Raw genomic sequence first — 14,841 nt, 5'->3', positions numbered from 1 at the left:
GCCTAAATAAATTTTGTTGTATCATCTGCAGGGAATGAAATACTTACACCACAGAGAATTTATTCACGGGAGGCTAAAATCTCGGAACTGTGTGGTAGATGGGCGTTTTGTACTAAAGGTGACAGATTATGGTTTTAATGACATCTTAGAAATGCTGAGACTCTCTGAAGAGGAACCTTCTGAAGAAGGTAAGCAATGAATTGTACCCTCTGATGCACACAAGGTAACTTCAAGGTTCAAATGAAACTACGCATTGAATTTAAGCCTTTTGGTGATTTCAACTCTTCACTTTTGTTGAAAATCCAGCCTCATTTCCAAGCCAAGGGACTTGAATGAAGCCTGCATGCTGTAACCTCAGCCTAGCCTTTCCTTCCAAACAAAGCCATTGCAATAATGTTCAGTCCCCGCTGAGGCAGGATTAGGCTGTATTGTTTAGACACCCCAGCAGTCCCTGGAGAATCTTGCTGAGTGCTAGGCACACAGTAGGCGCTCAATAAATACTTGTCAGATTGAATGGAGAGTAATTTAGAAGTTGGACCCCCACAAGGTATATTCTAGAATGGGATGTCACTAGAGCACATTAGCACTGTGTCTTTCCGAGAGAAAGAAGCAAGGAATGAGTGCTCTATGGGTTGTGTGGGATGGCTTCAGACAGAGCAACAGACGTATAAGTAAGCAGGCATGCTTGTGACATCCGTTTTGTGCTTTTGTCTTCTGTCTAGTGCAAAAGTGGCAGCGCCGAGGAATTCCTGGCAGAATTATAACTCATCAAAGCTAAAAGAGAAATGTGAGGTGTGGGAGAACAGACAATCCCCCAAAGACAGGCCCCTAGAAGACGGTGGCCTTACAAGTTTTAAAATTGCTGACTTCGCTACATGGGAGGCAGGAACAATAAAAGACAGAGAGCCACATGCCCTGATAGAGATGGACAGCTAGTCATTGAGGGCATCACATCTGCACTGCCCAAAATGTGTGCAACACTAAACTGTAGGGCTCCATCTAGTCCAACGCTCCCATTTACAGATGAGAGAACAGAGGCTCATGAGTTACTAAGACCACCCAGTGACTTCGCAGCAATTCAGTTCAGGTCTTCACCTAGTCAAAAAACCCCAGTTTTTTCCTTCTCGGTCCATTCATGTTTTGGAGGAGTTGAAACTCTTGAAAAATCATAGTGACAGCTGTGATATTTCCCCTCTCCTGCTCCCTCTCCCTTCCCCTGTCCCTGACATAGCTGTGTGGTAATTACTTGTCTAATTCTAGTTTGAATGCCTAGTTTGCCATTTGCCTTGCTTTACAATAGGGTGTTGGGATAATAGCTGCAGAGATGGCAGGTACTTAACATTCTATAAAAATTAGACATTGAGAAAAGGTAAAACACAATACTTTCCCAGAGTTCCATTTAATTCACATTTAATTCACAGACTGGCACAACTTTCAACTGTAGGGACATTTGGTCTTAAGTGGGGAAAGGATTTCTTCAGTTTGTGTGGAGCTATGCCTATGTGGGTGCATATGCTTCTGTGTATATGTTTGTTTGTGTGTGTGTGTGTGTGTGTGTGTGTGTGTGTGTGTGTGTGTATGTGTGTGTGTGTGTGCGTGTACTATCTACTGTCTCTGTTTGTACCTTGGTTTCTCACCCTTATTTTACTCCACTGACCAAATTGGTGTCTATTACTTACATACTATATATACCCAGAGGGAACTTTCTAGAGTGCAAATCTGATTTTGTTATAAGTGTCCCTCACTGAATGACTTCCCATTGCCTTTAGGGTAAAGTTCAAATTCTTTTACATGACTGACATGAGTCTTACTTGGTTTGAGCTTAACCATTTCTCCTCTATCTCCTTGCTCCAGCCCTGATGAACTCATTCAGGTTGTTTATGTATGTCAAGCTCTCTCTTTCTTTCAGCCCTATCACACATGCTACGCTTTCTGCCTGGGATACTCTTCCTTTCTCGTTGTCATAAACACTTATCTGAGCATAGCTAAGTCCTCTTCCTTTAGGACTCAGCTTAAGTACTGCTGCATCAAGAGGTTTCCTATGACCCCTGACGCCCAGCTAAGTTGCTCTCTTCAAGATCTTTAAGGTCTCCAAATTTATTGTGGATTTGTACTTTCTTAGTAATACTTATCTACTCAGTTGTCTAGTCACCATATCCAAATTATAAGCTCCATGGAGATAAGAAGCAGGTTTGAGTCCCTCAGTAACTTCACAGTGTCTGGCAGAATAAATAGTTGTTAGATTAATGAATGAGTGAGAAAAAAAGAAACAATGGAGCTGATCTCCATCTTAAATGATGAGGCTTATAGAGTCTTGTAAATGGTCAGTCTTTGAAGGTCATCTGGCTCAACTTCTGCTTTGGGAAAACTGAGGTTCAGAAAAATAAATTGATTAGCAGTCAAGTTGGGATTTATAAACCCAGATCTCTTGTCTTCCAGGTCTGTTTTCTTTTTTTTTTTTTAATGCTATATCATCATGGTTCTTCAAAGTTGACTTTATCAATACGACAAGTTCAGAGTAAGTAGTGGCTGCAGCCAATACAAAAGAAGCCTAAGTAATTTTCCTCACCTTTCGGACAGTCCATGTGTAATGGTAGCTAGTGGCTCTTACATGGTTCTGGAGTGGACATGAGGAAGTGGGGATGGGTTGGAAGATGGGGAGGAGTGTTCATTACTGTTCACTCTTGACTGTAGTGTAGTCCAGACACAAGCTCGTTTTAGCCATTAGCAACATACACGCCAGTGCTTTCTGAAAGTACTATTTGGTAATGATTGTATTTAATAACTGAGCTTTTTACCAGACAGTTTGCTTGTTTCCCCGTCTCATGCTTTTAGATGTGCAGGGAGAGCATGCCAGGAACAAGTGTCATTTTTTGATTTTGCTTTTAAATATCCACTCTGGCTCTCCCTCCTCAACTTCCTCTGCTTGAAATCTCACAGTCAGAGGAGACATTCCTTGGACTAGAGGATCATTCAGTCATTTGGGTTTTTTCTAGGAAGGGAGACATAAAAGCAAACCACTACCATGAGTAGACCTCTGTTGTGAGTGTACCAGAGACTGTCACAGAAGTGGGTGTTGGGTGGGAAGTCAGAGGTGCCTGTTACTGGGAACAGACACTTGAAAGGCGAAGTGAGAAGATGGGCACATGAAGAAGACCAAGTCCAGAAGTTTTTGTTCAGGCCTCTTCACCATGGTTATCTAAAAATAAAGCTACAGTTCTCTTTCCTGGATTTTGACTAACAAAACAAATAATCTCTTTTCTACTCACCTTCTTGCTTCGCAGGAACTTGTCTCCTAGGCTCCCTTCCTAACAACCCCACATTGAACTGATGAAAATGTAGCCATCAGCAGCCCTAACCCTGACCCCAGCTTCTATACCCCTTAGCAGACATTCTCCAGCTTTCCAGTTTGGACATAAACATGTTTCCTCTAACTCCTCCTTCATGAAGCCCAGGGAGGAGGTGTCTGACCCTGTCACTTCCTTTTCCGTTGGAGCCCCTCAGTGTATTTGGTTCCCCGCTTCCCTGCTGCACCCCTTACCCCCCCACTCAGGTCCCTTTCACCTCACAGCGAGCTCTCAGTGCATGAGCTTCCCAGCCGATCTCCCCGACTCCAGCCGTTCTCCTTCCATCCAGCTTGTGCAGGCTGCCAGATTAATCTTCCCAAACAGGGTTTTCATCAAATCTCTCTTCAGCTCCAGCGCCCCCACTGCCTTTTGTATTCACTCCAAATGCCTTCATTTGGCTCTCAGGGCCTCTCACCTTCTGCCCCCATTCTTCAGCCCCCTCCTCCTCCCACTTCACCAGCCCCGTTTCTCCTTTCTCATTATTCCTTCCCAGAGCCCTTGTCTTCAGGCCTCCACTAATCTGCTTACCACCTTGCCACCACCCGCAATTTGCTCCTTTCTGCCTCTTGTTCCTTTGCACGTACTGTTCTTTCTGCCTGCAAAGCCCTCACCTCTCGGCTCCCGAAGCTGCACCCTTGACCTTCTTAATGAGCACATTTGAGATTGAACTTTTCCAGGAAGTCTTCCTGGATTAATTTAGCCAGCTCAGTTGTTTGTTAGTTTAAATCTGATGAATTTACCCATATTCAATCATTTTTTTTAACTCAGAGAAATGGTGTTTTTTTTTTTTTTTTTTTTTTTTTTTTTTTTTTTTTTTTTATAGCTCAACAACAATAGCAAAACCCCCGCCTCTTCTTGGCGGGGTGCCTGCTACAAAATTGTTCAATGTTCTGACTGCTAAACTATGGGAGCAGAGATAAACTTTTACCCCGTACAGGGCCTAAGGTTCGGCAGAACCCAGCCATTACGCCAATTTGGCTTTTAATAGATTCACTTCCTTGTACCATATAGTGCTTCTCATCACTAGCCCTCTTGTATTGCAATAAGGGATGCATATGGCTGTCTTGTCTTCTGGTCTGTAAATTCTTCTTGGGAGAGTGAAGGTTTGCTTCATGTTTGGCACCATTTTTCCCCACAGCACAGTGCCTGGTACATAGTATGTACTCAATAAATATTTGCAGAGTCAGGTATGTAGCTGCTGTACCTTTTTTTCTCTGCAAGCAACATCAGAGGCCTGAGGGTGTTCTCATCCTTGCAGAGAAGACCTGGAGAAAGCAAGTTGTGAATCCCTCAGCCCCGGCACAATCAAATTACCAGACACATATAGATCTTAGCGAGCAGCAGATCCATGGCAACCAGTCTGGCACTGCCCTTGCCTTTCCATGGAAACCTGCCAACTGCAACTTGCAGGCTCAAGAGAGCACGGAGGCAAGCATCAGATAGTGCCTCCACTTCTGGTGTCCTGACCTTCCCCACACCTGTATACTGTGTCTTGCTGTGTGGTTCTGGGGGTGGTGGTGGAGAGAGTAGTAAGTTTTCTCTGTCTGTGTGTAATCACTTAGATTAATAGATTCAGACCCTGAGGGGCACTAGCATGCCAGTCTGTCTAATAAAAATATAAAGCAGTTAATAAAACAGCACCCTCAGAGCCCTTTAGGGCATTGCAGATGTCAGTTAATCCTCCTCGCATTTATTAGATAATTCTTTCTTTGCAGAGCTGCTGTGGACGGCCCCTGAACTGTTAAGAGCCCCTAGGGGCATCAGGTTAGGTTCATTTGCAGGAGACGTCTATAGCTTTGCCATCATCATGCAAGAAGTGATGGTCCGGGGTGCTCCTTTCTGCATGATGGATCTGCCTGCCAAAGGTAAGCTGAAAGTGAGAAAAGGGTACTAAGGGTCCACTGTGTCCCATATCAGCAGGTCACCATTTGCTGGAAGACTGTGTTAACAGTCTGCTACTCTGCAAAGAGCTGCTCTTGTCTGTTATATGAAGGTAGGGCTTGGAGCCAGACAGTTTTAGCATCTGGAAGAAATTTTCTCACCCAGGAAGCTGGTCCTTTTACAAACTCAGATATAATCCAGGGACTTTAGGACCTCTGTCAATTTTCGAGTCTGCCCTACCCCCACCATGCAGTACTTTTGCTCTTCTGAGATACTTCTTACCAAGTACTTTAGTACTGCGCATGATACTCCACGATGCCAGTCTTTTCATGTAGCAATGCCACAGATTTTTCTTGCCTGTCTCCCACTGAAACACATGAGCGTTAGGTAAGATCTGTCAATGAAGAATAAAATCAGTTCATGGAAATTTTAAAGGTAACAAGTTAGCTGCATATTCTCAGAGTGCGAGCTTCCAAGATGCTTAGTAACTGTCTACGGCCATACCACTCTGAACGTGCCCGATCTCATCTGATCTCGGAAGATGCTTAGTAACTACAAATGGAAAAATAGTAAGTTTATTAAGTTGAGGCTCCTGGTGACATCACCTTAACCAAGGGATCAAGGTTACTGTCGCCTATAATAAGACACAGCTACATCATGTACCCCTGACATGATGCAGTAAGACACTGCATCACCTTTGTGCTATTTCATACCAAGGTATGTACAGCACTTTTGTGGTGTACGGTTCTTGGCAACAACAACAAAAACAAAAGCAAAGAATAACCTCAGCCTAATCACTAGAGAGCTTCAGATAAATGCTAGTTGAAAGACATGCTACAAAATAACCTTGTGGGGATAACAGCACCTGGGCATAGCAGCACAGTCTTGTTATCCTAGTTCTTGGGAGGACAAGGCAGGGGGATGACAAGTTCCAGGCCAGTGTGGAATTTATAAATAAATGAATAAATGGCCAATCCTGATCAAGTGTATCTAAATCATGAACGACAGGAAAAGAATGAAGAATTGTCACAGATTGGAAGCGATTAAGACACAACAATTATATGCAGAAAAAGATCTGGAATTGGATTGTGGGACAGAAAAAAATACATTAGAGAAAACATTGATGGAATCCAGATAAGGACTGTAGTAATAGTACTAGACAAATACTAATGTCCTCAATGGTATTTTGTGTTAACATTACAGTAAGCTCAGTGAGAATTATGCAGGTAATCGCTGAGTCCTACTACAATTTTTCTGGAAGTCTAAATTTACTTCAAAGTAAACGGTTTTAAAGACATAGGAAATATTACTAAGTTATGTAGCTGTCTTTTGCCACAGTCAGAATTCCACGTCACACTGTGTTTAAAGCTCTCCAACTTTTCTTCATCTCTCTCTGATTGAAGCCCAGGCTCCTCATGTGGCATAACGGCCCTTCATATTCCACCCACTTCCTGCCTGTGTTTACCCTTTGTCACTTCTAGTATTCTAGTGCCTTGAGAGTACATGGTCTCCCTCACCTCTTTGCCTTTGCACATGCCATTCATAATGTCTGGAATTTCCTCACTTTCTTCCCACTTGGCTCATCCAACTCCTGCCACCAATGCTGGAAATTCTCCTTTGACTTGTTCAGTGTGCATCTTCTTTGTTCTTACCTGTATCTCTCTGTATCTGCTAAAGCATTTGTAATATTTTTCATTGTTTATCTCCTTGGACTGTAAAATCCTCAAGGGGATAAGCCATGCTGGGCCTCAGCAGAGAAGTGACCAAGTCAACTATATACTTTCTGACAAAAAATTAGACTTCCTGGAGCAGTCACTTTCCAAGGGGTTTGTTCCCACAGAATCTATGGCACTGGAAGCTCCATTACAAGCTACTCTGGGTTGAAGAAGCTGTGCTATACAAGGAGCTGAGAGAAATGAGAAGCAGGAGCAGAACTCCTTCCCTGGAGGCTAGCATCATGCATTACGATATGCAGTAGCACTACTGAAGGCTTACGGTCAATGCAGAGGTAGAAAAGGCAGTCAAAGTTTGGTTGTGGATGCAGAGGTTAAAAGTTGAGGATGGTGGTGGAGAGGAGACTTGGGATGGGTAGCGATTCTGAAGAAATAGTCAGGGCCATGTTAAGGAGCTTGGACTTTATTCTGTTGGAAATAGAAGTCATGGAGGCATTTTGAACTAGAAAGTGACATGACCAGATACATGTTTTTAGAATGGTTTGGAGAAGTTAAGGCTAGAAGCAGAAAAATGAGTTTGAGGCTCAGTATGAGTTGATGGGGACATTGGGAGCTAATGATTTTCTCCTATTTATAAAGAGTTTTCTGCTTTTGGAGAAAGACTCAGTTTGGATAAACTAAGCCTTTGGCCACTGAAGACTTTTGGCTCTATATAGGGGTTCTGTGATCTTGCAGTTGAGACCTGAGACATTTGGAAGCAGAGCAGTGTAATAGACAGAGATGGCTTGGGTTCTGACCTGAACTCTGTCACTGCCCATGTGATTTCTGGCAAGTTACTTACTCTGTATGTTCCAGTTTTACCATCTATAGGAAGAATAAGAGCGCCCAACCCACCTCATCTGTTTGTGCTGAGCATCTAATGAAACAACAAACACATGCCAAGTCCCCATTCTATAGCTTGGTGTATAACAAATTTTCCACTCCAAGTGGCATTCATTGACCAATAGCCGTGAGAGTCTTAATAAGGCCCCGAATTGTTCACTGTTGTTTTAAATTCCCTTTGTTTAGTGATTATCCTAGGAACCAATGCATGAACCTTGGCTGGATGTAGGCTTACAGAGAGGGCTCAGTGTCTTTGTTGTGGTAATTATGAGGGGACTTCGGGACAGGTGAAGAGGACAGGATACTGAAGCTGCCCTATTGGAATTGGTATCATGAGTGGCATCTACAACCTAGCAGAAGCAGGATAGCATGGCAACAAGAGTCCAACTGATCAGTTTCTCACTCCTTTCCCAAAAGGCCTTTCCAGAGATGTACTCAACATTAAAGCTATCTGAGGGGAAATTAAAGAAAAGGTCCCTTCATGTTTTCTCCTGACAAATCCCTTTCTTGGTTGAAATTCAGCTCTCCGCTGAATCCTGGTGCACTTCTCCTGATTCAAAAACTTTTCTCTTTTTGTGCCTTGTCAGAAATCATAGACAGACTTCAAAAGCCTCCCCCTGTGTATAGACCTGTGGTTTCTCCTGAGTATGCTCCTCCAGAATGTCTCCAGCTGATGAAGCAATGCTGGGCTGAGGCTGCTGAACAACGACCAACTTTTGATGAAATATTTAACCAGGTAAGTCTATTAAAATTATAATTACCTCGTAGTTTGCCTCTTTGAGGCTAAACTCATTGGGTCTTATATTGCAGAAGGGGCTCCTTACAAAGGGAAAGGACATTCCTCTTTAAGAAGCAGCCCAGGACTGGCTTTGAGGTCCTTAAACTTGGAAAAGCACCAGCACATCCTCTATGATGGTCCTGGCACATGTGGTACTTCTCACACAGCTATGTTTCTTAGGAACTCCTTTGAGTATAGTATTTAGGTGATGCCAGGTTGTTTATGTAGGGTCATAAAAAATACGTCTTGTTTGAAAGGTTGTTTGTGTAGAACATAAAACTAGATTTCTTAGGTTTCCTGAGAGCTACTGGAGGGAATGAGTGCATGGAAAGTGATAACCCCTCTCCTTAAGATATTGCATTTCTAAAGATGGTGATATTTTTCCTATAGTCAGAGCTAGGAAGAGGGTGGAAGAAAAGACAGAGTTCCTCTGTTGGCATATGCAGTCTAAGCCTTGTTGACTTGCACACTACAGAAATTGTGGGTGCTCTCTGTGAGTGCTGTGTCAGCTCTGGAGGAGAGGCTTTTGAGCCTGGCTAGAGTCCAGCACTCAGTTGCTTTGTGACTGGCAGGTACCTGAGGCGGAAAAGAGAAAGACTCGGACTGAAAGCCTGAGAGGGCCCTGCTTTGGAAGTCATCCGTGTCCTCCAGCTAACAATGGAAGTCCATTAGTCTGGCTAGAGTTCTTGAGGACACTCAAACAGGTGTTTAATGGTATGGAAAAAGCAAGGACCATAAAGGTCACGTTTCTAAAAACTTACTGTGAGGCAGGATGAAAAACCATTTGTCCTTGTGTTGATGCTGAAGATGTTATTTCAGAAGGCAGGAGAGAAGTTGCTGATAGATAGTAAGGGTACCCATCATGCAACTTTCAAACAAAGCATTACTGGGGCTACCCTCACTAAAATGCTTTACTGGAAGTTTAGTCTGTCTGATGGCAAGTGTAGCCTCCTCACTTCCTGCATCTAATATAGCTTAAATGCAAAGAGGTGAATAAGCTTCTCTAAGTGAGGATACAGGGGGAGCTCAGAGGATTTGAACTGGCTGCTTAGGATCTTAGTGGACATATAGATGTGGACAGATTTTAGAAGGAGCCTTCTACTGTCCACCTTGGGGCAAGGAGTGCTATACAGAGCATGTGTGGCCGTGCTGTAGAAATTTTGTTGGGCAGAACCTTCATAGTCTACCCAGCAAAACCACTACCAATATTTTCTGGTTCTGAACATGGTGACTATAACATCATGGAGGGAGCTACCGTCTCATGATTGTAGTGCTTATGTTACTAAGCTCTTTGCAGATGGACAAGGTCTGGAGAGGATGTATTGAACATTCATACCAAGCAGCAACCTCTTAGAAATCAGGGAACAACACAGGCCAAAACTAGCCAAACTTCTACATGACCCTGACTGATAAGAAGGGCAGGTACTAGATGGAACCATGTAGTATTGGATCACATGGGAAGAAGTAGAGGGAAATTTTGCCATGTTCTATTTGGAACACTCTATGTAGTCAAGACCATCTTTGACAACACTGTATTATTTGAGGATAAGGGTGACTTTGTAGGTTAATAACTTCAATGATAAAACGTCACTTCCTGACCTATTTCTCCTTATGTTAACCCACAATTGACCTGGGCTCTAGTCCAAACCCTATTTCCTTAAAAATGGCTACTATTGTTATAGCATTTCAGAACTGGAGTAATTTGCTCTGAACCTCTGTGCTCAGGCTCGAAAGAATCAGGAGTATGGGAGGAAATGTTTGGGGGCTAGGGAATGGAAAGTGCTCTGTGAATGGAGCAGGGTGACAGTGAGACCTTTCCTATTTATATCTGGGCTCATTTCTGCTGATGTGGCCCTTCAGAGGAAAAGATTTGTGGTGAGGCCTACTCCATCAGTATTGAGTTTGGGGCTCATGTAGTCATAGGCTCTTCTTTCTCTTTTACTTTTAGTTTAAAACTTTCAATAAAGGGAAAAAGACTAATATTATTGATTCTATGCTTCGGATGTTGGAGCAGTATTCTAGCAACTTGGAAGATTTGATCCGGGAACGGACTGAAGAACTGGAAATTGAGAAACAGAAAACGGAAAAGCTTCTAACACAGATGCTGCCACTGTATGTGTGAACACCCAAGGAGTGTGAATCATTATTACATGTGTTCCATTTAAAAAAAGAAGAAAGAAGTTACCCATCAACTAACTGTTCCTTCCCCCTGTCCTTCACCCTTTCTATTCCCAATGACTTTGAGTCACACCTTCAAATCAAAGTATAATTGGAAAGCAAGGAAACAGAACATACATCCTAATTCCCTACTTCCTATGGAACATAATGATCATTTCAGTTGGGGTGGCTTGGTTTTTCTATATCTTACTTCATGACAGAGCCAAGAGGATGGCCAATTTAAAAACAAAACAAATAACAGGAGTTCTTAAAGGGAAGAAGCAGGCCTGTGTTTCCAGGGGACTTTCTCCCTTATCTGTTGCTAGAATTTCCATTGCCCACCCCACCCCAAGTAATATGGTCTTCAAGGAGATCATTGCTAAAACTAGTCTTGTGGAAAACTAACCAACAGGGAACATTACTCCAAAGAGAGAGGGTAAGGTAGAAGCCCTGGGAGTTGAAGAAACTCCATGGAGACAGAGACCAGATCTGTCTTCTCAATGTTATATTCCAGCACCTGGCCCAGCGCCTGACACATTCTTTGTACTCAATATATGCTTTACCCAAGTGAAACTCTTTCCCACCATTTACCTGAAAGTGATTTTTAGAGAAATTGTCTTTAGTATGTGGTACATAAGGAGGCTAATCTCTTCTTAGGAATAGCTATGTCTACTTTTCAGATCAGTTGCTGAATCCCTCAAAAAGGGCTGCACAGTTGAACCTGAGGGATTTGACTTGGTCACCTTGTACTTCAGTGACATTGTGGGCTTCACCACCATCTCAGCCATGAGTGAGCCCATTGAAGTGGTGGATCTTCTGAATGACCTGTACACACTCTTTGATGCCATCATTGGTAGTCATGATGTCTACAAGGTATGTTAATTAGCAGACTAATGCTGTCTAGCATGAAACTTTGTACATGAGATTTATTTATGTGTATTCCAAAATTGAAGGATGCAATTTTGCAGAATGTTGTCTTTTAGTAATGAAAATTAAGGTAACACATCACTCCATTACTATTCTTTTGAGAATGAAGGCCAGGTAGAACAAGTCTTAAATAAGGAACAGATTACCAGAAAGATTTCTTTTGAGATGTTTTCTAAAATTATGACTAAGAAGAGGTTAAGATGGGGAGACCTATTGTAGTTCATTGGATGCATCTTCCCAATGTAGAAAGTATTGTGCTGGGTAATGAAAAGATACAGAAATACTGATGATTTTCTCATAGTTGATGGCTGCCCTAGAGTACATCTAGGTAAAGTTTATGTTTATATAATACATGCTATGGAAATTTGATTTTCTCCCTAGGTATTGTTTTTATACAAGGAACGTAGCATTACACCAGAGTATTCTAAAGATGCAACTTTTGGGGATTGATATAGGCTAACCCAAAGTACATCTATTCATCTAAGATTTGAAGAATTATTAACTCACCATTTCCCATCCTTCCAGCTTAGTTCCATTCTTTTTTTAAAAATCAATGGTTTCAGAATATGAGGAGAAAACAAATAACTCTTTTCACTCTTGTCCCTACGCTTCCTTACTATTTTTCCTTTTACATGGTATATTGTCTCTAGGTAGAAATAGGTAGAAAATGACTAAAAGTCTCATAGTTCTGTGAGACATTCCCATGTTGCTAGTGACATGGATGCTTGTCATGTTGGAGGGAAAAGATGCCTCAGGTATCCCAAAGTTTAGATAACTCATGTCTTAGGAACCATGGAAGAGCTGGAGAATGAGTAGCTTCATTTATCGGATCCTTCACAGTAGCCTCAAATGGTCCAGCTCTCAAATCACACACCAGGCAGTGTATTTATCTCAGATTAGACAGATAGAGACCCTTAAGGGCTAAACTATGTCATCTAAATAGGGTTCAGAAATAGACATCATACCTGTCAATCAGCAGGAGCTGCAAACTAATCAAGAAATGCACATGGAAACCACTGTGGAGGGAAAAAATCTATGGAATCAGACTACCTGTCTTAACTTGTTGAACTCAAGAAGCCTGAAGAGAAAAACAAATCACTGAAAGCTAATTCAGTTGAAACTAAAATCAAAGATGATTCAGCATGGGCAGTAACACAGCCACTAGTTTAATCAATCCAGCTGATTCTGCTCAGACAATCATTGGGGGTCCTGGGGATGAAGCCATTAGCTATTTTGGTTCTTCTTGGCTGCAATACGGAGTTAGTGGTTTGTTTTTTAAGATGGAACAGGGCTTTCTGAATCCAAAAATGGAATCTAAAGTTTCAAGCCTGTTTATTAAAAACAACACAGTGCAAAGGAAATAAAAATTGAACCATCAGTGAGTCACCGAATGTGTGTGTATTTTCATTTTCCTTACCTATAAAATTGGAATCACCTCCCTTGGAACTTGATAATCTAAAATGGATGTGAGAAGTAAGTCTACTGCAGAAGTTGGTGATTTGTTCTCACTTTCACTTCTTCCACTGCCCCATTTCAACCAGATCCTTTTCTATGCCTTTGCTTCCCGTGAAATGTCCTTTGACTGCTGCATCCCGTAATTCCTCATAGCCATCTACATACCAGTGCTCACCTGTGCCTGGCTTTGTGTTCTGATGTTCTCATTTATATCACTGGGGTCTCTGGGGTAACAAGTTATCAAAGCTAAGTGGTCAACTACCATGCTCTGATAATGGCCAGCCACTAACTCACTGTACCCAAATAACATTTGTATTCTAACCCTTCTTTTGTTAAGTCTGTCATGACCATTTGACAGCAGAAATCTTCCCTGCAAACCATACCAATGCTGGGAGACTGAAGGGAAGTACATTGAAGTAAAAGTCCCATGGGGGCAAATGTCCGTTATTATTGGTTATTTAGAAAGCCATTATGTGAGCCCCATTGGTGAATCCTAAACTTCATTTTATGGAACTGAATAATAACCATAGTCCTAAGACTGACTTTAAAGACATGCTTTTTGTTGTTGTTGGTGGTGGTGATGATGGTAGTGGTAGTGATAACTTACACTTAATATATGTTTTCATTCACCTGCTCAGTTTTAAGTGCTTTGATGCACATTAAATTTTTTAGTCCTAAAAATCCTACAAGTGAGGCATTGGCATCATCTTATTTTAAAGATGGGCACACTGGATGGAGCAAAGAGGAATTAAGCGACTTGCCCCTTGATTGTAAGTGGTGAGTCTGAGATTCTATGCAGGGCAGTATGTCTCCAGAATTTCATTGATTTTTTAGCTGTAATCAAATGCGTAGTAGGCCATCCTGACTGGCACATTTCATAGAAGTCCTTCCAGTTTGCTTGTGACTTGAATTCTCCTGAAAAGCTCCCATGTACGAATTATTCTCCTGAAAAGCTCCCATGTACGAGTTACCTAAAAGAGTGAGCACACTCTGTGGGGAAGATGAAGAGCAGAGACTCGTCTTTGTTTCCAAGTATCCAGATCAGATTCTTTATACAAAATTAAAAAAATTATTAATTAATCTCTGATTCTTGCAGAATAGTCAAAGGCCAGAATTATCACCTCTCAAGGATATAGCAATAGGAGAGGAAAAGGTGATTGGTAGGGAAACACCTAGGTCACATAGCCAAAAGGTTTGTGACATTGTCATATTAGCATGACAAATCAGGGGGTGGACTCTTCTTGTTCTTCTTTGCCTTTCCCCGTGCTTTGCCAAGGCTGCCCATTTCTCTAAAATTAGCTAGAGAAAGGCTTTCTCTCTGACAGTATCTTGGGTACATTTTTCCCAAGTAATTTGCCAGGGGCATCTTGGGGACAGTCCCACTTTCCCTTCATATAGAAATTTCTTGAAGCTTGATATTTTCCTAGGGTTATTCAATAGCCTTTGAAGAAGCTATACTTACTTCAGAATCTCTGCTTGTGAGGCCTATACATCAGTATTTTAATAAAGCTCTTTAAATGATTCTGATGGACTTTTAGGCCTGTGAATTATTGACAGCCCCACACTGTCTTCCTCACTTTACATATTTGGCTTCCATCATACTCCTGAAACTAACTCTCTCTCTCTCTCTCTCTCTCTCTCTCTCTCTCTCTCTCTCTCTCTCTCTCTCTCTCTCTCTCTCTCTCTCTCTCTCTCTCTGTGTGTGTGTGTGTGAAGTAATACGAATAGATTACATGTTTGT

General features: G+C 42.0%; 1 protein-coding gene across 1 annotated transcript in view; it reads left to right on the top strand.

Annotated features, from left to right (window-relative positions):
• Positions 1–14,841, top strand: part of Gucy2f (guanylate cyclase 2F, retinal) — an 82,333-nt gene that overhangs the window by 55,319 nt on the left and 12,173 nt on the right. The window contains exons 9-13 of the mRNA XM_059251277.1: positions 32–188; positions 5,063–5,212; positions 8,371–8,519; positions 10,510–10,673; positions 11,399–11,591. Coding sequence (XP_059107260.1) covers positions 32–188; positions 5,063–5,212; positions 8,371–8,519; positions 10,510–10,673; positions 11,399–11,591 — 813 coding nt within the window. The remainder of the gene's footprint in view (positions 1–31; positions 189–5,062; positions 5,213–8,370; positions 8,520–10,509; positions 10,674–11,398; positions 11,592–14,841) is intronic.

The sequence above is a fragment of the Peromyscus eremicus genome, chromosome X, assembly GCF_949786415.1.
Source record: "Peromyscus eremicus chromosome X, PerEre_H2_v1, whole genome shotgun sequence".
NCBI classification, from domain to species: Eukaryota; Metazoa; Chordata; class Mammalia; order Rodentia; family Cricetidae; genus Peromyscus; species Peromyscus eremicus.
Note: the sequence above shows the minus strand (reverse complement) of the source record. Positions and strands in the feature narration are given on the sequence as shown.